Source organism: Cricetulus griseus, chromosome 9 (assembly GCF_003668045.3).
Source record: "Cricetulus griseus strain 17A/GY chromosome 9, alternate assembly CriGri-PICRH-1.0, whole genome shotgun sequence".
Lineage (NCBI taxonomy): Eukaryota > Metazoa > Chordata > Mammalia > Rodentia > Cricetidae > Cricetulus > Cricetulus griseus.
The window spans coordinates 27,860,991-27,888,697 of record NC_048602.1 but is presented as its reverse complement, the minus strand read 5'-3'; the positions used below and the strand labels follow the sequence as shown (position 1 = coordinate 27,888,697).

The 27,707-nt window shown below is 53.3% G+C and overlaps 1 protein-coding gene across 1 annotated transcript; it reads left to right on the top strand.

The window, feature by feature from the left end:
* Positions 1–26,167, top strand: Exoc3l2 (exocyst complex component 3 like 2). The gene is given in 14 exon segments (XM_035449573.1): positions 1–520; positions 4,880–5,071; positions 5,074–5,148; positions 5,151–5,303; positions 5,306–5,462; positions 8,938–9,049; positions 11,236–11,337; positions 11,441–11,541; positions 12,787–12,897; positions 14,022–14,157; positions 20,333–20,455; positions 20,897–21,052; positions 22,683–22,804; positions 24,407–26,167. Coding segments are annotated over 14 exon segments (2,352 nt in total). The 3' UTR covers positions 24,699–26,167.
* Positions 26,168–27,707: the final 1,540 nt, after the last annotated feature.

Below are 27,707 nucleotides of genomic sequence, written 5' to 3'. Positions count from 1 at the left end.
ATGCCAATCCTGAAGAGTCTGGGGGTGGGAGACCCTAAGGTGCCGCGGGCGGGGACTCTGCCCCTGCGGTCCTCTCGCAACCCCTTTGAAGACTCTCCAGCCCTGGAAGAAGAGGCCGGGCAGTCTGGGACACTGCCCAATGGGACGTCGTGCGGCCGGCGGGCCACGCTGGAGAAGCTGGCCGGTCTGGCCCACTTCCGACTGGGCTGGACCTCGGGCCGGAGGGCAGGCAGCCCTGGGGACGGGCAAGGCCGCTCTTTTTTGGGCCGTGTGCTGGCACCGGGCATACGAAGGAGCTCAGCCGATTTTGGCCTCCTGACCCGGCTTCAAGGGTTCCGAACCCATGGCGATGAGGAGCCAGCTGGAGAAGCTGCTCGAAGACTGGCTTTCCTGAGACTCGGGCGCGGGCCCAAACCCCGGCGGGCATCCTTGGCAGAGAGAGTGGTACCCGCAGGTGAGGCGGCCCCTGAGCCCCCACCCAAAGTCCAGGAGCCCCCAAAGATGAAGGAACCACTGTCGGGTGAGTGAGTGGGGACTCCTGATGCAGCCCGGGAGGGGGGGTACTGCCGCATCCATCAACCCTGGGGGGGTCCCCAGTCTTTCTACCTAATTTCATGCTAGCCATCATCTGTGACACCATCTCAAGTCACACAGCCCACACCCAACCACCCTTCCTCCCCTCCAAAAGTCTGTATTTGGTCAGCAAGATGGCTCAGTATGTTAGGGTGCTTGCTGCACAAGCCTGGCGACCTGAGTCGGATCCTTGGGACCCACATAAAGGTAGAGCGAGAGAATGGAGTCCTCAGAGAGCACCCGTGCATGCACGTGCCCATTCCCAAACACACATAAAATAATAAATAAATAAACATTGAGAAATCATATAAGCAAAGGAAGAGAACGAGAAAGAGAGAGATAGAGACAGAGAAAGGAAGGAAGGAAGGAAGGAAGGAAGGAAGGAAGAAAGAAAGAAAGAAAGAAAGAAAGAAAGAAAGAAAGAAAGGGGGCCAGGGAGATGGCTCTGCCCATGAAGGCAATTAAGGCCAAGTCAGATGACCTGAGTTTGATCTCAAGGTGGACAGGGAGAATTGACTTTCTAGGTTGACCTCTGACCCCGACATGTGCACATGCACACACACACTAAATGAATGTAAACAACTGCAGAGGCCATTTACAACCTCTCGTGTCCGTGTCTGACACCAAACGAAAGCCCAGCTAGCATGCTCCATGTTCCTGAGCTCTGTGCAGACCCCTCTCTCCCCCTACCCCAGCCTCAGACCACCTGGCCCTGAGTTCCATCTCAGTCCTGGCTCAGGCTGCACAGCCCCATTCCTCTCTCTCTCTCTCTCTCTCTCTCTCTCTCTCTCTCTCTCTCTCTCTCCCCTCCCTCCCTTCCTTTTTGTTTTTGGAGACTGAGTTTCTCGAAACCTCATACAGGTCGCTTTGGAGCCTTTGTAGGCCAGGCTGGCCTCGAACTCACAGAGATCCACCTGTCTCTCCCTCCTGAGTGCTGGGATTAAAGGCGTGCGCCACCACCGCCCGGCCTGCCCGTTCCTTTCTGAACATCACTCACCTCCACACTCCACCTTCAAATTCACCTCAGCGTCATGTCCAGGCTTGCTTTTCAAAAACACCCTCCCAGCTGCTCGCCCACAGTCCCACAGCACCTGGGTTATTTCCTGTGGCCAGCATGGGCACCTTAGAGTAGAGATAGTTGATTCTGCCTTGTGCCCAACAGGCGACCTGTAGGGGACCCTTGGATGCCTCTAACCAGCTTTGGCTGGCTGCTGGGAATCTGGGCGTCTTGGAATTGTAGACTCATCCTTCCAATTGTCCCTGTGCCTCTCTCTGTCTCTCTCTGTCTCTCTCTGTCTCTCTGTCTCTCTCTCTCTCTCTCTCTCTCTCTCTCTGTGTGTGTGTGTGTGTGTGTGTTTGACAACAACTTGCAAGAATCAATTCTCTCCTTCCACTGTGTGGATCCAGGGTATCAAACTCAGTTTGCCAGGCTTGGTAGCCAGTGTCTTTACCTGCTGAGCCATTGTTCCTACCCTGAGTTTCCTGTTCTTGAAAACACCAGCCCTTGGCTTAGGACCTCTGTGCCCATGGCATCTAGGAAGATGGGCACATAGGTTGTATTTCTAACTGAGGTCACATTCGGATTCAACCCATAATACTATCTCCATCCTCAACCCCACTCCCATGCCACGCCCCATGCCACGCCCCAGTGAGTCCTCATCATCCCTTTCTCCCTGATGCATCATCATGGTGTCCTCAATTCCTGGACCCGTGAGGCAGTCTAGCTCAGAAACCCGAACTCCGTCCCCAGAACCCAGGGAAAGATGAAAGGGAGAAGCAACTCCACAAAGTTGACCTCTGACCTCCATTAAACACACCAGGGCACGTGTGCTCACCCCCCCCATCATATACACATTTACAAACAATAACAGTGAACAAATAGGGGCTGAGAGATGGGTCAGTCATTACAGGCTTCCAGGCTCACAGCCCAAAATATAAATAGACCAATTAAAATCTTTTCCTTTCCTTTTTTGGAACAGGGCATTGACCCATGGCTTTCTAGCCTTTTGTATTTGGAGATTTTTGTTTAATTATTGTTACTTTATGTGCTTGCCTACATATATGTTTGTGCCCCGTGTGTGTGTGCGGTGCCCCCAGGGGCCAGAAGAGGGCACCGGATCACCTGGAAGTGGGTTGTGAGCCACCATGTGGGTGCTGGGAACTGAACCTGGGTCCTCTGTTCTTCCAGTGGTCTCTCTAGACCCTGTATGGGTTTTTGAGAATGCCTCAATGTGCAGCCCTGGCTGGCCTGGCACTGTGTGAATGAGGCTGACCTCCAACTCAAGGGCAATCCTCCTGCCTCTGCCTCCTGAGTCCTGGGATTACAGGTGTTCGCAGCCACACTTGGTTCTCTCTCTCTCTCTCTCTCTCTCTCTCTCTCTCTCTCTCTCTCTCTCTCTCATTTTGAGACAAGGTCTTCGAAGTAGCCCAAGCTAGTCTTGAATTTAAGTTTCTTTCTGCCCGCCTCGGCTTCCCCAGTAGGTAGGATTATGTCTGCCTCGTCCAGCCTGGCTTTCTTGTTCAGTCTGCAAATCCCAATGCCAAGCCCCCTCCGAAGCTAAAATGCCCTCCACCTCACTCTGTCTTCTTCCCAGCCTCCTCCAAACTCCGTCCTCCTCCCGAGCCCCGTGCCACCCCCCTCTTGGTTTCATTCCCACCCACCCCCCTTCATGCTTCGGAGTCGAGGGATCTTCCTGGAGTCGCTTCTGTCCTCTGATGCCCTCCACATCCTGGACAGAGGCTATTTCAGCTCCGTCTCCCTAGGGACTGGGAGGGCACTGCAGAGAGGTGAGGAGGGGGTGACTGGAGCCCCCGCCTTCTGGAAACGGATGGGCAGAAATAGCGCCGCTCAGGAAATAGCTTCTCTGCCAGGGAGGAAGCGGGGAGGGGGGAGGTGTTGAGGGTAACTCTTGGCCAACGGGACCCTCCTCCCCCTTGGCCTCGACTTAAGGCCTCTCAGTCCTATGACTCCCCTTTCCACAGTGGGTCCCGTCTTCGTAGAGTGTGGGCCTTACTCTCACAGACATCCTACCCCCAAAGACCCCAAATGCTCCCTGCAACTCACCCCTGCCCAGCCCGCCCCTTGCCCCCCTCCTGTCCTATCTCCATCCATTACTTACCTGGCTCCGAACACATCTCTCACCCCCACAAGCGGTACCCCAGTTCCTCCTCCCGGTCCCAGCCCCTTCCTCCAATCCCAGTGACTTTTCCCTTCTCTAAGCAGCTTGTACCTGAACGCTCGCCCATCCTTGGCCGGATCTCTAACTGCTCCCTTCTTCACCAGCCCCTCCCCTAGCTCTCTCATCTCAAGCTTCCTCCCTCATCACATCCCTGGAGCTCAGAGCATAGCCAGCGAGAGCCTGGAACCCAAGGCAATCCTCCTGCCTCAGCCTCCCAAGCGCGAGGGTGGCAGATGTGTGGCCACACCACCCAGCGTCTCCGTGTCATCTGCTGCTCTCATGGCCTCACGTCAGGTTCATCTCCAAAGCTCCCGGGCCCCGTCTTCCTCCTTCCCTCCCAACCTCTACCTCGCTAACTCCTTGCCACATCTTGGCCCTTTCTGGGGACTCATTACCGACCTTTTTAAAAATTTATTTTTTTTTTGAGACAGAGACTCATGCATCTCAGAAATGGCCTCGAACTTGCAACGTAGCTATGATAGACCTTGAAGTCTTAATATTGTTTTATAGTATATGCTTTCTATGTATTTCTGTGCGCTACACATGTGCCTGAGGAAGCCGGAGGAGGGGATCGAACCCCCTCTCCAGACCTTAGTGTTGGGATTTCAGGCAGCCCTCCTCTCTCTCTCTGTCTCTCTCTGTGTGTCTCTCTCTCTCTCTCTCTCTCTCTCTCTCTCTCTCTCTCTCTCTCTCTCTCTCTCTCTCTCTCTCTCTCTCTCTCTCTCTCTTTGTGGTCAAACTTGACCGCAGCAGGCACCTTTGCCCACAGAGCCATCTCGCCCTTTGTTTGCTGTTTTGTGACAACTTCTCCCTCTGTAGCCCAGGCTGCTCTCTGGAGCGCAATCGCTGATGTGAAGGCTGAGTGTCACCAGGGTTGACAATCACACTCGCTCTCTCATTTGGGGGAGAACCCGTGTCACCCCCACCCCACCCCGACTCCCACCCCCGTCCATCCTGAGCCCTGACACCCTCTCCACATCCTTTCCCCCTCCAATTTTGGGTGCCCGGCACCCTGTCTCCTTATCTCCCCCACTCTCTCATTTTGGGGGGGGGGTCTCCAGGGTACCTGCCCCACTTCCTGATACGCCCCCCTCTCTCCCCTCTCCCCCCCCCCCGCCCATCCACAGTGCTGGAGATCCTGGGCCTGATCCAGAAGCGGGAACTGGCTCGGGCGGACGAGCACATCCTGGAGCTGGAGGCGGAGGCGCCGGCGGAGGCCGAGGCGGGCGCGGGCCGGCGCGCGCGGGACGTGGCTCTGCTGTACGAGGCGCTGCAGCGCGAGCTCTGGGCGCTGGTGCGCGAGGCGCTGGCGGCCCCGGGCCGGGCGCGGGCGCCGTGGCTCAGCTGGGCCGCGTGCTGCAGCAGGAGGAGGCGGCGGACGCGCGGCGCGGCCCGGGGCGGCGCGCAAGCTGCGCGCGCGCTGGCCCGAGGCGGTGGCGCGCGCGGCGCGCGCCTGGAGGAGGCGGCGGCGCGGGGGCGGCGGGGCGCTGGCGGGGCAGCTGGAGGCCCTGCGCGCGCGCCTGCTGGAGGACGTGGCCGCCGTGCGCGGCCGCCTGCCCCCGCCTACCCCGCGGGGCTGCGCGCCGGCGCCGTCTACCTGCGCGGCTACCACGAGGCGCTGGCCGAGTGGCTCGGGGCGGCCGCGCGCCGCAGGCTCCCGCTGGCCGATCGCTACGCCCTGCTGCACTGGCACCACCAGGTGTACCCCAGGTGAGCCTGGGGCGCCCCCGCGCCGGGCGCACCTGGCCCCAGACGCCTTGCTCGACGTACTGGATTTAGGTGTAGGGTCTCGAGTAGCCCAGGCTAGCTTGAGCTGTTTTTGAGATAAGGGGTCCCCCCACCCCCCCACTTCCCACCCCGCTCTGTAGACCCAGGCTGGCCTTGAACTCAGAGATACGCTTGCCTCTGTCTCTTGAGACCTAGGAGTAAAGCAAGCATCGCCCCACCCAGTTTTTTCCCCCTTTTTAAAATTTATAGTCATGCGTATCTCTGCGGATCACCATATATATATATATGGGTGCCTGAAAGAGATCAGAAAAGGGCACTGTTGAGCCGCGCATTGTGGCGCACGCCTTTAATCCCAGCACTTGGGAGGCAGAGGCAGGTGGATCTCTGTGAGTTCGAGACCAGCCTGGTCTACCAGAGCTAGTTCCAGGACAGCTTCCAAAGCCACAGAGAAACCCTGTCTCGAAAAACAAACAAACAAAAAACAAAAAAAGAGAAAAGGGCACTGTGTCTCCCTGGGGTTGGAGTTACAGGTGGGTGTTGAGTGGGTGCTGGGAACCAAACCCAGGTCCTCCTCAAAAAGACCAGCAAGCGCTCTTAATCACTGAACCATCGCTCCCGCCCCTCCTCCTCTTTCTCCCCCCCCATAACAAGCCTCAGACGAATTTTGTCGGCTGCAGTACTGACACCTTGCAAAGCTCAACTTCCAATTCTCCTCCTCTGCCTCCCTTATTCTTTCATTCCTTTTCGTTGTGATACAAAAAATACACTCTGACCAAAAGCAACTTGTGGGAGTAAAGGATTCATCCAGCTGGCAGGTCACAGTCCTCACTGTCCCTCCCAGAGGGTCATCAGGGCAGGAACTCAAGCAGAAACTCCGAAGGCAGGCTGGCTAGCTGTTCCACACACACAGAATGACCCAGGACCAAGAAAACTCACAGCCAAGGAATACAGCAGAAATTATGGACAAATGCTGCTGGCTGACTGCCAGGCATCTCAGCTTGCTTCTTTATACAGCTCAGGATCACCTGCCTAGGGAATGGGGCCACCCGTGGTGGGCTGCACCTTCTTATGTCAGTCACCAATCAAGACATTCCCCCACAGACTGATCTGAAAGTTCCGTGACCCTAGCAAACATAGAACCATCTATGACGTTGACCCTTACTGACCTTGTATCACCGTGTCCACCCCTATACCAGCTTTGTTGATTGTTCCAGTCTCAGAGCCTCTGTAAACTCGGGCGCTGATGGCCTTGGGGTCCTCATACTGGCCCTTCTTCATTCCATCCACTTGAGGCCATTATCCCCCAGGCCAGAGCCATTAGCACTGTGCAGAGTAACTAACACCCTACACCTTAGTGGCTTGCCTCTCGGGGACTGGAAATCTTAGCACTTCAGTCTTTCCAGACCTAAAACATCAGTTGTTCTCATTCTGAGTTCTCAACACCGTAATCAACAGCAGTCCTGTGGCTCAGTGCTGCAGACCCTCTGGGAAATGCTGAACACCAACAGGACTAGCTAGCTGTCTGAAATCCCTCCTAGCCCCAGGATTTTAGCATTGTGAATCTCAGTCCCATTGACCTTCAGTCTGAGAAAATTCCAGAGAGCAGTGGAGTATGATAGCCCACACCTGTATTCCTGATCCGAGGGAAGCAGAGGCAAGCAATGTTTGTAAGTTCCAGAACAGCCTGGTCTACATAGTGAGTTCTAGGACAATCCAGGCTACACAAGGAAACCTGGTCTCAAAACAAAACAAAGTAAACAAAAATAGCTCTCTGCTTCTCTCTCTCTCTCTTTCTCTTTCTCTCTCTCTCTTTCTCTCTCTCTCTCTCTCTCTCTCTCTCTCTCTCTCTCCTCTGTCCGTCTGTCTCTCTGTTCTGGGAATTAAATCCCTGGCCTTGCATGCTCTTACATACTAGACAAGCTGTCTGCATCGAGCGACAGCCTCAGCCCCTTTTATCTTTTCATGTTGAGATGGGTCTCAGTCTTTACCCCAGGTTAGATTTGAACTTACTCTGTACATTAGGCAAACCTTGAACTTCCAACCCTCCCCCCCCCCGACCCCACAACCTTCCAAGTATCTAGGGAGACAAGCCTTCTGGGCAGATTTTGATTGTTCTTTTGTCTGTGTAGCTTTGGAACTCACAGAGATCCTCCTGCCTCTGCCTCCCAAGTGCTGGGATTAAAGGCATGAGCAACCACCGCCCAGCCCAGATTCATTAATTTTTCCTTTTCAGTGTTTCACCTTACTTATTTATTTTTTTTTATTTAGTTTTTACATTCCAAACCCAGTTCTCCTTCCCTCCTCACCTCCCATCTGCTTCTGGGAGAGGGTAAAGTCTTCCCTAGCAGATTTTTTTTTTAAAAGGTCTGGTAGGTTTATAACCCTCCCATCCTATTGTATTATCGCTAAGGAGCCTAAACCTTTTATTCCACTCCCTTTTGGATCACTGGGCTTTGACACTGTTGAGTTCTGTTATAGCTCGGGGAACCTCAGCACCACCAGTTCTAGAGTCTTACAAGTATTGTGTCTCTGAATTCCCAAATGGACTATACTTGGGGAGGGTGGGTTGGAGGGTGTGATATGGGGATAACTCCATTGGGTTGTGCACCGAGCCCTCTCTGGGAGGAAATAAGTTAGCCACCTCCAAATCACACGCCAGAGAATGAAGGGATGTAGCAAGAGGACGACTCTGGCAACCGGCATATCACACGGGCATCCATCTGGACTCTCAAGCAACTGGGAGGCAGAAGCAGGATGATCAGGAGTCCAGAGTGAGCCTGGGCTATACAGCGAGTTGCAGGCCAGCCTGGCTACACAGTCCCTAAAAATACTTAAAAGGTCAGAACGCTGTCATCAAAAGAATAGGAAGGCAGGAGCCGTTCGAATCCATGTCAGTGAGGTCTCAGACAATCCATGACAGGTAGGGGCAGGGTGTGGGTCCGGAAAGCTCCTCCAAAGCGATAAGACTCGGGCTAAGTCTGAATCAGAGGAAGATGGCATTTTTGACCAAGCAGATCCCATAAGGAAAAAAATCTTGTGAGGGTGGGTGACGGGAGGTGCGGGGTAGGCAATGATGCTGCTGTTCCAATCTCGCCTGGAAGGGGCGAGTGAGGAGCGGGCTTGGAAAGGCCCCCAGCCAGGTGAGGTCAAACTCCTAAGGTTGGAGGCTCAAGGGCGCCTCCGCCCGCCCCGGCGAAGCTCCAGTCCGCTCATCAAGCCTGAACTTGACAGCTAAGTCTTGCCCGGACACCATCCATCAGGAGAGCTGACTCAGAGTACTGGAGCCAAGGGAAACATAATTCTAAACACTTCCTTTGAGAGATGAGAAAGGCTGCCCGAGAGAGGAAGGGAGTGGCCCGGGGTCGCCGACACCGCGGCCGTGGGGACACGTGGAGGGGCCCCGGGGCTCAGCCCCATCTCTCACGGACCTTTCTGTCTCTTTATTTTCCTGTCCCAGGGAGATCCTGGGCCTAGTAGACGTGGTCGCCTTGGAGAACGGGGAGCTGGGGCCCCTCCTGTCGGCTGGCACCCTGCGTGGTTTGGAAGATGAATGCGTCACAGACGTGAAGGTACCCAGGACTTGGCCACTCGGGATGGGGACGGACTCTGGGGGTCCCAAGGGGTTTGGCAGGCTCCCCTCCCCGACTCAGTGCCCTCCAACGGCCACTGACACGCAGATCCTTGGTAGACCTTCCTTTCTTCCTTTTATACCCTCGTCTCTTTTCCTCCCTTCTTCCCCTCCTCCTCCATCTCTGCCTTTCCTTATTTTTTGTTTACTTTCAAGACAGGGTTTCTCTGTGTGGCCCTGACTGTCCTGGAACTCACTCTGTAGACCAGGCTGGTCTCAAACTCACAGAGATCCACCTGCCTCTGCCTCCCAAGGCTTTCGCCACCAAACCCAGCTTTCTCTCTTTATTCTTAACTTTTTTTTGGCCCAGAGTCTCACTCTATGACTCATGATTGTCGTGCCTCAGTCTCCCCAGCGTTGGGATTACTGCCTGTACCACCACGCCTAACCATTTCTACATTTTATGACACCTCCCACGTGTCCCCGCAACACACAAAGTTTTGATGGGTTCATGCCCCAGTCCCAGAGTCTCACTGCAAAGCCCCAAGGCTCAAAGCAGCCCAGCATTTAAACATCTCGGCAACCTGCTCGCACATCTGAGAGGAGAAAGCAATGCATGGCCAAGACTGGTGGCGCACACCTTTAACCCTAGCCCTCCAGAAGCAGAGGCAGGTGGATGAGTTCAAGCCAGCCCGGTCTACATAGGGAGTTCCAGGCCAGCTAGGGCTGCATAGTGGGCTTTTGTTTCAAAAACACAAAACAAAACAAAAACAAGTAGTTAATGATGGGTCTGCTGTAATCGCACTTGTCAAGCTACTCTCACTTACTGAACTGAGGACACTAGGGAATTAGATAGGCAAACCTCTTTTTGTGTTCCCCCAATATTGCTGGGATGGAACAGGGGCCTTTTGAAAGTGTTCTACCACGGAGCCACACTCCTAGCCCCTCACTGGGGGATTCTAGGCAGGGGCTCTACCACTGAGCCACACCCCCAGCCCCTCACTGGGGGATTCTAGGCAGGGGCTCTACCACTGAGCCACGCCCCCAGCCCCTCACTGGGGGATTCTAGGCAGGGGCTCTAACACTGAGCCAAGCCCCCTGCCCCTCACTGGGGGATTCTAGGCAGAGGCTCTACTACTGAGCTAAGCACCTAACCTTTATTTAGCCTTTGGCATTCTTGAATCAGATTTCAGGACTCCTAGGTGTGTCTCTTTCTGTGAATGGTGCCGTGAATAAACCAACCTAGAGCCTTGTCCTTGTGAGGTCAGGGCTCTACCATACTTTCCCAGCCCAAATATGAGCATTTTAAACTAATCGTTTGGCAGGACCCAGTAGCAGAGCCTTACCCCCCTCAAACAGTGACATGTACACCTTTTAACCCCTTTGGCTGTTACATAAGGTCTAAAAATGCAAGCTGTAGTCAGAAGTGGTGGCACACCCCTTTAATTCCTGCACTCAGGAAGCAAAGGCAGATGGATCTCTGAGTTTGAGGCCAGCCTGGTCTACAGAGAGAGTTCCAAGACAGCCAGGGCTACAAGGAGAAACCCTGTCTCAAAAACAAACAAAACACACACACACACACACACACACACACACACACACACACACACAGTATTGGGGCTGGAGAGATGGCTCAGCAGCTAAGTGCAGCTTGAGTTCAGTTTCTAGTGCCCATATCAGGCAGCCCAGAGTCACCTGTAATTCCAGTTCCAAGGCAACCTCTCACCTTCTCTGGCTTCTATGGGTACCTGCATTCTCTCTCACACACATACACACACATAAAAAAGCAAATATAAATATATCAAATCTCTCTCTCTCTCTCTCTCTCTCTCTCTCTCTCTCTCTCTCTCTCCTGGAACTCTAGACAAGGCTAGCCTCAAACTCACAGAGATCCACCTGCCTCTGCCTCTGGGTGCTGAGATTAAAGGTGTGCCCCACCAGTCTGCCTTATGTATCTTTAAAAAATACAAACACCCATATGGTTTTAACATTAAGTCCTAGACTGCAGGCAAGAAAGGAGCAGGCAAAAGAGGGTTTCTTGCCACCTTTTCTTCCCAAGCATCTCCTTGACCTTGGAGATTCTGGGTTGAGCCCAGAACTTACTGGTGAAGGTGCTGAGATGGTGTTGAGAGGAGACCAAGGTCCCAGGCTGCACCTGACTTTTGCCGTTCCATCCCCCTGTTGCAGGCTCAGACCCGAGCGGCCCTTCTTCGAGTACTTCAGGAAGATGAGGAACAGTGGGGCAGCATGGACTACAGACCCAGCAACCTGGCCCAAGATGTCTGTGAGGTAGTAGGAAGGGGATAGCCTGGGGCACGGGAGGGGAGGAAGGGAGACTGAATCCCACCCCACGAAAACACCGTGTCTCTCTTCCTCCTCATGGTCCACACAGCTGCTGGAAGAACACACAGAGAGGGCACCCCACATCAGTCAGGAGTTCGTGGAGAGAATGGCACACTGCTGCCTGGGAGGGCTGGCAGAGTTCCTGCAGAGGTAAGGGGGGCAGTAGGGGAGAGGACGGGACTGAGGGGGCTGGCGGTCGGGATCTGGTTCACACTGGGACTGGCAGTTGGGATCTGGTTCACACTGGGACTGGCAGTTGGGATCTGGTTCACACTGGGACTGGCAGTTGGGATCTGGTTCACACTGGGACTGGCAGTTGGGATCTGGTTCACACTGGGACTGGCAGTTGGGATCTGGTTCACACTGGGACTGGCAGTTGGGATCTGGTTCACACTGAACCTGGCAGTTAGGATCTGGTTCACACTGGGACTGGCCCTTGGGATCTGGTTCACACTGGGACTGGCAGTTAGGATCTGGTTCACACTGGGACTGGCAGTCAGGATCTGGTTCACACTGGGACTGGTGGTCAGGATCTGGTTCACACTGAGCCTGACCCCCCTGGGATCTGGTTCACACTGAGACAGCCAGGATGAACCGCAGCAGGAGGGCTGGTGAAAAGTGGGCACTGGAGGACTTCAGTTCAGTACCAGTACACACGTGAGATGGCTCACAACTGTCCATAACATTGCTCCAGGGGGATCCAGACCACATGTGCACAGAGACATGTGAATTTGCACAATTCACAATAAAATTAATCTTTAAAGAGAAAAGAGAGGTCTGGAGAGATGGCTCAGGGGTTAAGAGCACTGACTGTTCTTCCAGAGGTCTTCCCAGCAACCACATGGTGGCTCATACCCATCTGCAATGTGATCAGGTGCCCTCTTCTGGCACACACTGTATACATGATAAGTAAATAAATAAATAAATAAATAAATCTTTTTAAAAAAAGAAAAGAAAGAAAACAATAATCCTGGAGGCATGTCTCAGCAATAGAGGATTTGCCTAGAATCCCCCAGTGAGGGGCTGGGGGTGTGGCTCAGTGGCAGAGCCCCTGCCTAGAATCCCCCAGTGAGGGGCTGGGGCGTGGCTCAGTGGCAGAGCCCCTGCCTAGAATCCCCCAGTGAGGGGCTGGGGCGTGGCTCAGTGGCAGAGCCCCTGCCTAGAACCCCCCCCCCGAGGAGTTGGGGCGTGGCTCAGTCCTGGAAGAGTTACCTAATATCTAAGAGTTTTGGGTTCAGTCTCCAGCACTTGCGGTGGGTGACTGAAAATAAGAAAAGGAGGGTCAGAGACGGTGGCGAGCAGATCTGTTTTAATTGAGCGGCTGTGCGTCTGGCATGGTACTCTGACCCAGCAGCATGTGCCATCTGTTGTGCCCATTGTCCCCTCTCGTGTCAGCTTCCAGCAGCGAGTGGAGCGATTCCACGAGAACCCAGGGATCCGAGAAATTCCCTCTGAGACTTACATCAGCAGGACCATCTCGCTGGTCAACTGTGGGCCCCCCCTGCGGTGAGAACAGCCCTGGGGACAGTGGGTGGGAGTCTTGGGTGACAGCTGACCTGAGGAAGTAAGGTCCTGGGTGGGTATCATTGAGCTTAGGGGCTAGTAGCATAGACTTGGAACTTTAGCGGCATCGGATCTGGAGGAGGTGGGGATGGTGACCCATGGCCCAGTCTGCAGCATCCCTCTGTCGAAGGGGATGTCGATGTGTTAGAATTAGAGAATTATAGCTTTATAGAATTATATACTCCAGGAAGGAAGGCCTGGGTTTGGATCCCGAGCAGCCGTTGTAAATGCCGGGCAAAGTGAAGCTCTATTCTCAAAAAATAAGGTGAAGGCTTGAGAGAGGGCTCAGTGGTTAAGAACACTGACTTTTCTTCTATGGGACCAAGGTTCGAATCCCAGCACCCACTTTCTCAGGCTCACAACCGTGGGTAGTTCCACCTCCAAGAGATCTGACGCCCTCCTGGCCTCCAAAGGCACCGGACACTGGTATACATGTTGGCAAAACACCTATACACATTTAAAAAATAGAATTTAAGCAATGAAGACACCTGATATTCACCTGTGGCCCCCACAGGTGCACACAAAGAAACCTTGCTTTTCTCTTCTGTTTCTTCTTGTTTTTGTTTTTTTGAGACAGGGTTTCTCTGTGTAGCCCTGGCTGTCCTGGAACTCACTTTGTAGACCAGGCTGGCCTTGAACTCAGAGATCCGCCTGCCTCTGCCTCCCGAGTGCTGGGATTAAAGTTGTCTGCCACCACTGCCCAGCTCTCTTTCTGTCTTTTAAAAAGAGATTTATTTTATTCTGTGTGTGCTTGTGTTTGCACGTGAGGTCAGAAGAGAGTGTGAAGTCCCACGGAACTGGAGTTTGAAATGGTTTTGAGCTGCCTCGTGGGTGCTGGGAACTGAACTTGGGTTCTCTTAACCACTGATCCATCTCTCCAGCCCCAGTCAAGCTAGTCTTAAATTCACTCTGTAGCCGGGGCTGGCCTTGATACTTTGCATCCCCCTGCCTCAGCCTCCTCAGTCCCTGGGATGGCAGATCTGCTACCCCAAACCCAGCTGGTCCGGGCCTGCAGGGGCATTCAGAGGCTGGAAGGCCCGGACTCTGAGTCCCATTGATTCACACAGGTCTCTGGCTGAGCGACTGGCCAGGGTGGGGCCCCCTGAAAGCGAGCCGGCCCGGGAAGCTTCAGCCATCGCTCTGGACCGCGTGACCCGGCTCTGCCATCGTGTCCTTGCTGAGTTGTTATTCCAGGAACTACAGGTGAGTGAGACAGGGGACTGGCTTGGGGCTGTGCCTGGGGCATTGCCCACCCCCACACACAGTTCCTTCTAACCCGTGACTCAGTGTTCGGGGAAACAGGGAGGGCTGGGGGCGAATGAGGGGAGACAGGGGGGCATAGGAAGGAAGAGGTGGAGGGTGTAGCCCAGCAGGATGGCCAGAGAGCTGCCAGCAAGAGATGGCTTATGTGGTACTTTCCCCAAAGGCATGCCTCTCTAGCTATTAGCTATTGCTGGCCCCTTTCAGTGCCGAGAGCGGGTGGGGTAATAAGCGGGTTAGGTCCTGTGTGGACCTCGGGGAGGCAAAAAGCCATTCAGTAGCAGCGTAAAGGGACCCCGCAGCACCCTTTCTGTGCTCAGAAATCATCCTAGACTCCCGGATCCCCGATAGAAAAAGCCAGAAGCCTTGCTGTGCCCCCTGCCTCCCTAGTCAGCTATTCCGGACCTACACCGTAACATCTGCTCCTTGAGGCTTTCCTGCCTCTGAGCCCCTGGTCTTGCAGTCCCCTCTGCTCAGATGCTTCTCCTCCGATAGCCCCGTGGCTTGCCCTCCTTGCTTCTTTAAAATCTTTTTATTTATGTTTTTTTTTTTGAGCCATGGTTTCTCTGTGTCATAGTCCTGGCTGTCCTGGGACTCGCTGTGTAGACCAGGCTGGCATCAAACTCACAGAGATTTTCCTGCCTCTGCCTCCTGAGTGTTGGGACTAAAGGCCTGTGCCACCACTGTCCTGATTCTTTCATTCTGAGGGAGATGTTCCCTGATTATTCCGCTTAAAATGTAGTGCCTTGGGCTGGAGAGACGGCTGCTCTTCCAGAGGACCCAAGTTCAATTCCCAGCACCCACGTGGCATCTCTCCAGTTCCAGGAAATCCAACGCCCCCACACATACAAATGTGCACACACATGAAATAAAAACAAATAAATAAAATATTAAAAATAATATAGTACCTTTGGCCAGCCAGCTGCAGAGGAAGATTGAGGCCCGGCTAGTCTACAAAGTGAGTTCCAGGGCAGCCAGGGTCACAGAGTGAGACCCTGCCTCACAAAAAACAAGCAAACAAACAAAAAAATTCAACAGGACAGTGACTTGACCCAGACAGCTGGGTGTGCCAGCACACACCTGTTCTTCCAGCGACTAGGAAAGCTGAGGCATGAGAATCCCTTGAGCCTAAGAGTTCAGAGTCAACACTGAGGGGAGCGCTACCTGCATCTGTTGCAGGAGGAGGAGGAATAGGGGTCCTGGAGAACTCCAGTACTGATTCCTGTTGGTTCCTCTCCCAAAGCCCTTACTGCAGCAGGATATGCCAGAGTTTCGCTTTCCTGTCCCTTTAAGAAGCAAGCTAGGCAGATGCTCTACCACCGAGCCACGCCCCCAGCCCCTCACTGGGGAATTCTAGGCAGGGGCTCTACCACTGAGCCACGCCCCCCAGCCCCTCACTGGGGGATTCTAGGCAGGGGCTCTACCACTGAGCCACGCCCCCAGCCCCTCACTCACTGGGGGATTCTAGGCAGCGGCTCTACCACTGAGCCACGCCCCCCAGCCCCTCACTGGGGGATTCTAGGCAGGGGCTCTACCACTGAGCCACACCCCCAACTCTCTCCCATTGAGAACCTTATTTTGTTTGTTTGTTTTAGACACAGTCTCACTATATTGCCAGGCTGGCCTGGAACTCACAGAAATCTACCTGCCTCTGCTTCTTCAGGGTGGGATTAAAGGCGTGGGTTGGGGCAGGGTCTCTCTATGTAGCCCTGGCTAGCCTGGAACTCACCATGTAGCCCGGGATGGCCTCAAACTCCCAAGGCCTCCTGCTTCACCCCTCCCAACAGCAGGCTTCCAGGCTTGAGTTTCCACGACCAGAGAAGTCTCTGGTCTTCACTGTTGCTCATATTGTATGTTTTGAGATACAAAATTAGAGGCCCAGGGAGGTCTGAGAAAGCTGGCCGATGAAAGGAGAAGGGAAGGGCTTTGGGGGGGTACGACTGGCATGGGGTCCCGGAGGAAGGGCAACAGAAACAGGAGACGCATGGAACCTCACAGAGCTGTTGTGAACACTCAGTCTGTACCCTGGCAGAGTTGTGCTCACATACTGGTGACTCTGTGTGTGTGTGTGCGTGTGTGTGTGTATGCATGTATATATGTGTGTGTGTGTGTTTGTGTGCGCGCACGTGCATGTGTGTATGCATGTGTGTGTATGTGTGTATATAGTATGTGTGCCTATGTGTGTATGTATGTATATACGTGTGTGTATATATATATATGTGTGTGTGTGTGTATGTGTGTGTATGCATGTATATATATGTGTGTATATAGGTATGTGTGCCTATGTGTGTATGTATGTATATATGTGTGTGTGTAAGTATGTGTGACTGTGTATGTATGTATGTACATCTCTGTGTGTGTATGTATGTATATATGTGTGCAAGTATGTGTGACTGTGTATGTATGTATGTACATCTGTGTGTGTGCGTGTGTACATCTGTGTGTATGTATGTATATATGTGTGTGTGTATGTATGTACATCTCTGGGTGTGTATATATGTACATCTGTGTGTGTGTACATCTGTGTGTGTATGTATGTATATATGTGTGTGTGTGTATGTATGTACATCTCTGGGTGTGTATGTATGTACATCTGTGTGTGTGTGTGTGTGTGTACATCTGTGTGTGTATGTATGTATATATGTGTGTGTGTAAGTATATGTGACTGTGTATGTGTGTGTATGTACATCTGTGTGTGTGTGTGTGTGTGTGTGTATTTGTATGTGTGGATATGTGGAGTTGTACACCCACAAATGCTGGAATATGCCAGGCAGGGTGGGAGCCTGACCCCCTCTCTCCCCTACTTAACCTACCACAGGTCCCCTGGGCTGCCAAGGGAAAACTGACCCTACTCACATCCCAGGGGACCTTGTTTGCTCCAGCCCTGCCCAATGGACCAGACATAGGGCACCGTTCTGAGCTTTGGAGTCACAAAGGCCAGGCTTGGCTTAATTCTCTATTGTCACCTTCTTAAAAGTCCTAATCAGCACATTTTCATAGTCTGGAGACTTGAGAGGCTGAGGCAGGAGGATCCCACGATGGAGACTAGCCTGGACTGCACAGTGAGACCCTGTTCAGCAAATTTCTTGTCCTGCCCTCTCTTCAGCCCCAAATGAACACACAGAGACATATATTAATTTTAAACTGTTGGCCGATGGCTGGGGCTTCTTATTGGCTAGCTCTGTCTTAATTATTAACCCATAACTACTAATCTGTGAGTTTCTACACGGCCTTGTCTTCCTGGAGAATGCCTGGCGCATCCTATCCTATCCGCCAGCTCCCAACATGGGGTCTCGTCAGTTCTCCCTCTGCCTACATTTCCCAGAATTCTCCTTGTCTCCTAGGCCCGCCTATCTTTCTGCCTGGCCAATCAATGTTTTATTCACCAACCAGTAAGAGAAACATATACACAAGGACATCCCCCCCCCCCAGACCCTGTCTCAAAATTAAACATAGAAAGTGCAACTAATTATGGTGGTATCTGCCTAGGATCCCATAGTCCTTGGGAGGGGGAGGTAGGAGGATCAGAAACTCGAGGTCATCCCCGGCTACATAACAGTTGGGAGTTAAGCCCTTTAATCCCAGCACTCGGGAGGCAGAGGCAGGGGGAATCTCTGAATTCGAGGTCAGCCTGGTCTCCAGAGCGAGTGCCAGGACAGCCGGAGCTACAGAAAGAAACCCTGTTTCAAAAAAACAAACAAACAAAAAAACAAATAAAACACAATGGTGGCAATGATAAAGATGATGAAGACGGTTCTTAAAGTCCTAATAGTTTTTGAAGGAGGGCTCCCAATTTTTGTTGTTTTGAAAAGTTTATACGCCCCAATAAGCTTTCTCGGCTGATGCAGCAATCCAAACCAGACCAAATCAAACCGAATTAGAAAAAGCCCACGTTTAATGGATACACTGCTCCTGGGTGGCCTTCCAGCCCCCCAGAGAGGAGACGATGGGAAAGGCAGGAAGGGGAGACTGCAAAAACCATGAGTCTGTTCTCTGGGGGGCAGTTTAAATACCCCCTGGGAGTGGTCTTGAGCATCTCTGGAGGAGGGCTCATCGTTTGGCGGGCTTCCTGAGATGCAGCAGGGTTTGGAGGGAGACAGGGGAGGGGGCTTGGGTGGAATTTCCTCCATAGCATTCCAGACTCTTCGGGTATCCGGATGCCAGGGGCTGGGGTGGAACCTCCACCATAACCGGGTTCACTATGTCTGGAACTAACTCCCTATGTAGACCAGGCTGGCCTAGAATTCACAGAGATCCTCCTGGAGTGCCAGGATTAAAGGCGTGTGCACCACACCCAGCTATGGGTTCCCAGTTTTCAATCTGCACCGATCCCTGAAAATGATACAAATGGCCTCCCAGTCACCATCCCGGTTCTCACAAGCTCACTGCCATCCGAATTCTGCAGCTAGAGGCTGCTTAGCTCTCCCTCATCACTCACCTAACGTCCTCCAGTGCCCTGAGGTGGATTTCCCTCTCCAGGAAGCCTTTTTGCTTTTTTGTTTTTGTTGTTTGAGGCACGGTTTCTCTGTAACAGTCCTGGTGGTGAGAGCTCAGCTAAGCCACTGGGATCATCTGTTGGAGGAGGCCCACCCGCAGGGCAGTGGGGGTGCTTGCTGCATGACCTGTCACTGTCCTTACTGTCAATTCCCTGTGAAGCCATAGCAGTCCCTTTCTATGGTGGGGTTCATCCTAAAAGCTCCAGCAGTGTGTTAATCAGTTACTGGGCACATCGTCCGCCATGCATTGGTGTTGTGGATGACAACCCCCAGCAATGCTTGATTCTGGCAAGAAAGTAATCACAGTCAATACCCTTAACTCTTTCAACCAGGTCTTTGTATAAACTTAGAAGTCTGCCCCTCTGCAATTATCTTCCGTGGCAGACAGTTGGTCAATGTTAGTGTCCAGGCAAAGAGATCTCAATTGAGACATTCACAGATGCCCAAGGACGAGAATTACAGCATGTCTGAAAGCTGTTGAGCCATAGCTGTCAGAGAAAGAGAAAACAAGAGGGGCCTGGATTCTCTCTGCCACAAGACAGGAAAGCGCTGTCCCAAGCTAACCCCACGTTAACCTCAAAGCACGTATCTTTATCTTCTTCACTTGCCAGTGTTCTGTGTCTTAAAGTTGTCCCTGGGCACTGTGCCTATCTGGTCATGGTGTTGCTCCTATGGCCTTGGACCCTTGTGTTGCCATGGCAAATGGCTCAGCTTTTGACCAAGGAGAGAAATTTCTTTATCACTTCAAAGGCTCCTGAAGAAGAGTTTTGGGGGTTTGTTTGTTTGTTTGTTTTAATTTTTTGTTTTAGTTGTTGTTGTTGTTTTGGGTTTTCTTTTTTCTTTCTTTCTTTTTTTTTCTTGTTTTTGTTTTGGTTTTTTAAGGCAGGGTTTCTCTGTGGCTTTGGAGACTGTCCTGGGACTAGCTCTTGTAGACCAGGCTGGCCTCGAACTCACAGAGATTCACCTGTCTCTGCCTCCCGAGTTCTGGGATTAAAGGCGTGCGCCACCACCGCCAGGTCAGAAGAAGAAGAAGCATGGAGAAGTCAGAAGTAGGCAGGACTATCAGAGTAGAAAGAGAACAACGAAGAACACAGGAAATAAAGAGCATGACCCTCAGATGGTGTGTAAAGTTACTATAGAAATCGTTGACCGCATCCTTCGCGTCTGAGAAGCATGTTTCACCTTTGGGACCCTGGCAGGGGCTGGAGCAGGTCCCTTAGCCTTTACAGCTTTCCTGGAACTCTCTCTGTAGACCAGAATGGCCTAGAACTCACAGAGATCCTCCTGCCTCTGCCTCCTGAGTGCTAGGATTAAAGGCGTGAGCCACTACCTCCAGGCCAGGAAGCCATTTTTATTTTTGACTCTGTGAGGGCAGGCTATGAGTCCCAGCAAGGCTCCCAGACACGTCTCCATCGCCACAGAGCCTTTGCTCTTCCCTTGGGGAGAGTTTAAATGAAGGATTCCCAGGAGGGAGTGTTAGCACACACCTATAATCCCAGTGCTGGGGAGATGGAGGGCGGCCTGTGCTGCACGCATCAAAAGGACAAAAAGGTTTTCCTCCAGAGGTGTGGGAGGGCGGAGGGAGGGGACTGTAACCCTGCCTGCCTCTCGGCCCCACACAGCCACACTTCAACAAACTGATGCGCAGGAAGTGGCTGAGCAGCTCCGAGGCTCTGGATGGCATCGTGGGCACACTCGGCGCCCAGGCCCTGGCCCTGCGCAGGATGCAGGATGAGCCTTACCAGGTGCGTTGACCTGAGGGCTCGAGGATGGATGGAGATGCCCAGTGTGTGTGGGGGTCGGTTCTCTGGTGGCATCTCAAGGGTCTGGGGGGCTCTCCTACCAGTGTGTGTGTATGGGGGGGTCGGTTCTCTGGTGGCACCTCAAGGATCTGGGGGCTGCAGACGGGCGACGTGCCCCCTGGGAACTAGGGTGCAGGGGCCAGGTTGGGAAGAGTTTGGGGGAGCCTGGGGGCACGCTTTAGGAAGAGTGGTAGGTGTCTGATATCAGATGGTCTGATAGGGTAAGGGATTCCGGAGAGAGCCTGGCTGTAGACGGGGCGGGTTCCCGTCGGGTGTCATGAGTGCCCCGCCTGGGTGCGCAGAGCTTGGAACCTGGGGTCCCTCGTGAACCAGCTGCTGGGCTGGAGGGATCTAGGGAGTTTTCTGTCCTCACACTGTCCCCAGGTGCTGGTGGCCGAACTGCACCGCCGGGCGCTGGTGGAATACGTGCGGCCACTGCTGCGCGGACGCCTGCGCTGTCGCTCTGCCAGGACCCGTAGCCGAGTGGCCGGGAGACTCCGCGAGGATGCCGCGCAGCTGCAGCGTCTGTTTCGGCGGCTGGTGAGTGCCTGGTTGGGTTTGGGAGACGGAGGCCACTGGGGGTGGGGGTGGGGGTGGGGTGCTTGGCTTCCAAAGCAGCGCGAGGGAAGACTCTTGGAAAAGGACCTCAAAGAGACTGGGTTCAGGAGGCTGGGGCAGGAGGATTGCGAATTTATGGCCGAAAAACACCCCCAAAGAGGGGAGGGGGCGGGGAGGAGCGGGGACAGGAGAGATGGTTTAGGGTTAAGAGCCCTGGCTACTTTCCCAGAGAATTCAAATTCTATTCCCAGCATCCACACGGCAGCTCACAAACCGTCTGTCACTCATCCAACACTGTGTTCTGGCTTTTGGGGCTCCAGGCATCCACACTGTGGAAGAAAGAACACCTATACATACAATATAATTTTTGCTGTTTTGTTTTTGTTTTTGAGATGGCCTCTCTATGCACTCCTGGCTGTTCTGGAATTTTCTGTGTAAACCAAATTGACCTCAGACTTACAGAGATCCTGCTGCCTCTGCCTCTTGAGTTCTGGCATTAAAGGTGTGCGTCACCACTGTGTCCGGGTATGGCAATCCTATAGTAACAGCACTGTGAGGGATGAGGCAGGAGGATCATGGTCTAGAGGCCAGCCTGGGCTACATATTGAGTCCCAGGCCAGCCAGGGCTACATAGTGAGACCTTGTCTCCAAAAATTAAAACGAAACACCTCTGAATCCAAGTGTCACCAAATCCAAGTATCTGAAGTCCCAAATCTTACTTGTGCCCAGTTGTCAGGCAGGGCTGGGGGGGGGGGGGGTTGTGAACTCACCGGCTGCTGCTTCTGTCCTTGGGAGTTTGTGTTGTTTAGTTTCATTTATTGAAACATTTTCAAGATAACTGTGAGCTTGCCGTCAGAGCAGGAAAGAGCACAGAATGCTCCCCCAGGACGTTTTAGCTGTGCTCTCTGCATGGTAACATTTTTTTCACTTTGTTGGTGGCAGTGCCTCAATTGCAACCCAGAGCACACAGGAACTCAGTTTATCAAGCATCTGCGTCCTTGCTCTTGTCTCTCGAGATTGCCTCTGGCTATATAGCCCCAAACTCCCATGCCTCCACCCCCACCCCCACCATGCCTCGGCCTACCTAGTGCTGACATTTTTGTTTGGTTTTGGTTTGGGATATGAGGTCTCGTGTTACTGAGACTGGCCTCAAGCTCCTTATGGATGAAGACGACTTTTAACTCCAGATCCCCCTGCCTCCATCCCACGTGCTGGGATTATAGGCATTTGCCACCAAACCTGGATGGGATAGGTTAGGTTTGTTTTGGTTTGGTTTTTGGGTTTTTGGTTTGTTTTGTTTTGAGACAGGGTCTCTCTATGTAGACCTGGCTGCCCTGGAGTGTAAATCAAACTGGACTTAAAACTCAGAGATCCGCCTGCCTCTGCCTCTCTGAGTTCGGGGATTAAAGGCGAGCGCCACCACTACTTGAGCAACTGGCAGGTTTTAAATTATGTCACCTAACCCCGGGTTCGTATAAGCAAAGGTTCTAGCTGGTTAGCTGCCTCCAGCGTCCTTTTTACACAAGGGGAAGAGCCTAGGCAGGAGCAGGGCTCAGCAGGAAAGGGGTATTGGGGTTTGCTTTAAGTGACCCTGGAGCCCTTGTCCCCACAGGAGTCCCAGGCTTCCTGGCTCGACCAGGTGGTGCCGCATTTGGCCGAGATCCTGCAATTGGAGGACACTCCGAGCATCCAGGTGGAGGTCGGGGTGCTGGTGCGCGACTACCCAGACATCAGGTGAGATGCGGCCAGGCCCGGGTCTCCTTGGCATCCGTCCCAGCGTTTCCTGGCCTGCGCCAAGGCAGGGTGGCGGCGAGCGTGTCTGACGGCCGTTTCCTGCTGGAACCAGGGCATTCTTAATACGATTTCCCTCGTTCAGCCGCCGCCGCCACCGCCACCAGGGCTCGCAAACAAACAAGCGGCCACAGGAAGCCCAGGGCAAGGGGGGCGCAGGCCGCCCGGCGGCAGGAAGGGCTGGCCATGCAGGGAACTGCCGGGGACACGGGGGACACACATGGGCATGCGGGCGCACACTCAGGGGACAGCAACGGACACGTCCAAATCTGGTGGGCCACTTCCTTTGGATGGGACATTCCCTGAGTCTCATTCTCCTTGCCTGCTGCCCAGGGGTGGTAATACCCTAATTGTGGACTGGATTCAGGAATTACACCGTCATCATTATTCATCATTATCTAGGGCAGTTTGACAACAACTACAGTCCAACCCGGTGTGGTGGCGCAAGTCTTTAATACCAGCACTCCAGAGGCAGGGGTTAGGTGGATCAATGAGTTCGAGACCAGCCTGGTGTGCAGAGTGAGTTCCAGGACAGCCAGAACTATATAGAGACCCAGACTCAAAGAAAAGAGAAAGAGAGTGACTTTGAAAGATTTAAATGCTTAAATGACAGCTAGAGATGTGGCCAGCTGGGAGCACTGCCTAGAATCCCCAGTGAGGGGCTGGGGGTGTGGCTCAGTGGTAGAGCCCCTGCCTAGGATCCCCCAGTGAGGGGCTGGGGGTGTGGCTCAGTGGTAGAGCCCCTGCCTAGGATCCCCCAGTGAGGGGCTGGGGGTGTGGCTCAGTGGTAGAGCCCCTGCCTAGAATCCCCCAGTGAGGGGCTGGGGGTGTGGCTCAGTGGTAGAGCCCCTGCCTAGAATCCCCCAGTGAGGGGCTGGGGGCGTGGCTCAGTGGTAGAGCCCCTGCCTAGAATCCCCCAGTGAGGGGCTGGGGGCGTGGCTCAGTGGTAGAGCCCCTGTCTAGAATCCTCCAGTAAGGGGCTGGGGGTGTGGCTCAGTGGTTGAGCATTTGCCTAGAACCATCCAGGTGTGAGATCTTTGCTTCAGTCTCCATTACTGTAAACATTATTTTAAAAAGGAAACTGCTGAAGCAAGTTAGGGTGAAGACTGAAAGCTAATGAGGACTTAGAGACATTGAACAAAAAGCAAAAAGACTTTTTTTTTTTTTTTTGGTTTTTCGAGACAGGGTTTCTCTGTGTAGCTTTGGAGCCTATCCTGGCACTCGCTCTGGAGACCAGGCTGGCCTCGAACTCACAGAGATCCGCCTGCCTCTGCCTCTGCCTCCCGAGTGCTGGGATTAAAGGCATGCGCCACCACCTCCCGGGCTACAAAAAAGACTTTTTACTACCGGGCTTGGAGGTGAGCATTCTGGAAGGTTCTACATGGAAATTTTGGAAGTAAGTGGCTGCGGGAGATGGGAACAAGAGAGGACACAAGGAAATGAGACAGAGTTTCAGAGTTCAAGCCGGGTGCGCTGATGGGCTGGGCACCTGTCTGGATGCCAGGACCGTCGAGTAAGTGCACCTCTGTGTCCCTCTCCCGCCAGGCGGAAGCACGTGGCAGCCCTGCTGGACGTCAGAGGGCTTCGAAACACAGCTGCCCGCCAGGAGATTCTGGCGGTGGCCCGGGACCTGGAACTATCTGAAGGTGGTACCCTATCGCCCCCTCGGGACCGCACCTTCTTTGCTGACATCCCTGTGCCCCGCTCGTCCTTCTGCCTCGGCCTCCCTCTCTTCTTGGGGCGCCTCCCTGTCTCCCGGCTGGCCAGGCCCCGGCTGGCTTGTCTGCCCCTGCGGCCTCGTCCTGCATCGTCACTTAGAGCCCGAGCCCAACGCTGAGGCTCCCGGTGCCCAGGTTGCTGCTGAGACACCCTCCTCCTTGCCTGAGACGCTGACCTCCGGGATGGGAGGAGGTGCCTTAGAGATCCCACCCAGCCCGGAGCCACCCCTCTAGAAGGGAAACAGAGGCCAGGATTAGCGAAAGAAGTTCCCAGCACCCTCCTCCCCCATGGCCCAGCATGGCGGGGAGCCTTCTGGAAGGCTCTACACAAATATCCCAGCCTTTCCCCTCACCTCAAGGTCTGGCCCCAATCCAACCTACTAAGGAATGGTAGATACTTAGAATAAAGAGGTTTCTATTTAACACTAGGAAGGGCTGAGTCCCAAGTGCAGGGGAGGGAAGGCAGGGCCCAGGGCCAAGCTCTCTTTGCACACACCCAAGGCCACCAGGGCTGGGGTCCAACTCCTAGGGAGCACAGTGAACATGGACAGAAGCCGCATTAGGCCAGACACTACCCGGGCGCCCGTGGATAGCAAGTCCTCCATCTGTGTGGCTCTGAGGCAGGCACTTGACCGCTCTGGGCCGGACACCACTATTTTATTTATCCCGGTGTCTGACGTTGTTCTGGGTTTGCTGTTGCCACCTTGGCACAGTCCTCCCCATCCAGGCTTAGCAAGGAACCTTGTCCAGAGAGGAAGGAGCTGGGGGGTTGGGCCGGCGGCATCCAGGGCGCCCTCCTGGGTTGATGCAGGAAAAGTCTCTGGGTGGGAAATTTTTCCAGACTCTTCAGCCGGAGCCCAGCCGGAGCCCAGTCCTCACAGAGTCCTTGAGGTCATCTGCCTGCTGACCTCTGCTCCTCCGGCCTCAGCTGGACAGCTCGTGATGGATGCTTCCTGGCCTGGGTTGTATTTTATTTTATTTTATTTTTCCCTGAGAAGTCAGAAAGAGGAGGCAGCCAGGGGTCAGCACAGGGGCCGGGGTTGGAACCTCACGCAGGTCTGGACACTGGCAACAACATGGGGACTCTTAGAGCCTCTGGGCTGTGTGCTTCAGGGGGGAAGCCGTTAGTCTCTGGGCTGTGCTTCCTGTCTCTCCTGGGAAATTGCTTAACTTCTCTTTGCCTGGGCCTCCATAAGAGGCCCAGAGGATGTCCCTCCTCCTTCCTTGACCTTCTGAAAGTGACACCTCAATGTCATTGACGTCCAGGAGAGGGGAACTGAGCGGGCAGTCCGTTGCCTTTGTGGGCGCTTGCACAATTACACACGTATTTAATCTCCGTGTGCTCGTGTTTTGTCCTTTTCTGACTTCCATCACTGGAAAGCGGCCTCATCATCATGTTTGGTGACAGTAGGACTCTGATCCCAGCAGGTTGGGTACTGAGGCAAAATATCGGGAAGAGTAGGGCCAGACTGGACTGCCTTTCAAGACTCCACCCCAGAAAAAGGGGGGTGTGGGTTAGTGAGATGGCTTAGTGGGTAAAGGTGCCTGCCACCAAGCTTAACAGACTGAGTTTGAGCCCCTGGGTCCATATGGTGGAGAAAACACACACACACACACACACACACACACACACACACACACACACACACGGAATGTAGATTCCCAATACCCTTTTTGGCTAAGGTCTTACTATGTAGCCCTGATGGCCTTGAACTCACAGAGACCCACCTGCCTCTGCCTCTTGAGTGCTGGGATTAAAGACACATGCCACCATATCTGGCTTCTATATTTTCTTATATTTACAGTGAGATCCCTGTCTCCAAGACCAGGCATATTGTTTCTTTTTCTTTTTTTCTTCCCTCAGTAGCCTCTCTGGCTTTGAATTGACTACATCCATGAGAATGAGCTTGAATTTCTGATCCCCTTGCCCCTGCCTCCCTAGGCCTGGGATTACTGGTGTGTACCAAGTAATTTTCACATTTTAGGTAAGCACTCTGCCCTCCCTCTCCCCCAGCCAAGACCCCAGTCCTAGAAGATGATTCTTTTTTAAGACAGAGTTTCTATGTGGCCCTGGCTGTCCTAGAACTCACTATGTAAGCCAGGCTGGCCTTGAACTCACAGAGATCCTCCTGCCTCTGCCTCCCAAGTGGGTATTAAGGGTGTGCACCACCATGCCTGGCTATAATTCTGAGACAAGATCTTGCCTGTAGCCTAAAGTAGCCTAACTCTCAATTCTCCTGCCGAAGGCTCCCAAGTGCTGGGATTATGGACATGAAGTGCTCTGGTTTTTTGTTGGTTTTGTTTTGTTTTGAGATAGCTTCTCCATGTAGCCATGGCTGACCTGAAACTAAGCCATCACTGCTGAGCCCAGCTTTGTATGGTACCTGGCTCAGTGCGCTCAAAGTTGAAACCACCTAAAGGTCCAGTCACTGACACTGGGGTGCATATATGTGCCATGGAGTGCCATTGTCAGTAAAGAGCAATGACAAACCAGTGATAGGCACAGCGACACAGGCTTAATACCCAACTTGGGAAATTGCAGCAAGAGGATCATGAGTTGGGGATCAATCTAGACCTTGTCTCAAAACAGTTAACGGGCCAGTCCGGGGAGGTGGCTCAGGGTTAAAGGCCTCTGTGACGCTTCCAGAAGATCTTAGCGTTCGGTTCCCAGCATGTATGTACCTGGGGCAGCTCTGCGCCTGTGATTCCAGTTCAGAGATCCAATGTGTCTGGTAAGATCAGGCATCCAGGCTCCTTTACACACTCACTTACCCACAAACAGATAAAGAAATAAACATATCCGGAAAGATGGTTTGTCAATTAAGAGAATTTGTCTTCCAGAGGACCTGGGTTCGGTTCCCAGAACCCACGTGGTAGCTCAAAACTGCCTATGACCTCAGTTCCAGGGGACTTGATGCCACTTCTAACCTCCGCAGACACCAAGTGTGTATGCCGTTCATGTACATACTTGCTGGCCAAAGACATAAAGCGAATAAATCTATCTTGAAAATTGTTAAATGGTAAGTAAATCTCTAAAGAGAGAGACCAAGCCTGGGAACCCAGTGTGATTCAGATTGGCTCTGAAAATGTCACACCGCAAGATTGAATGTGTGAAGCTGCATACAGAG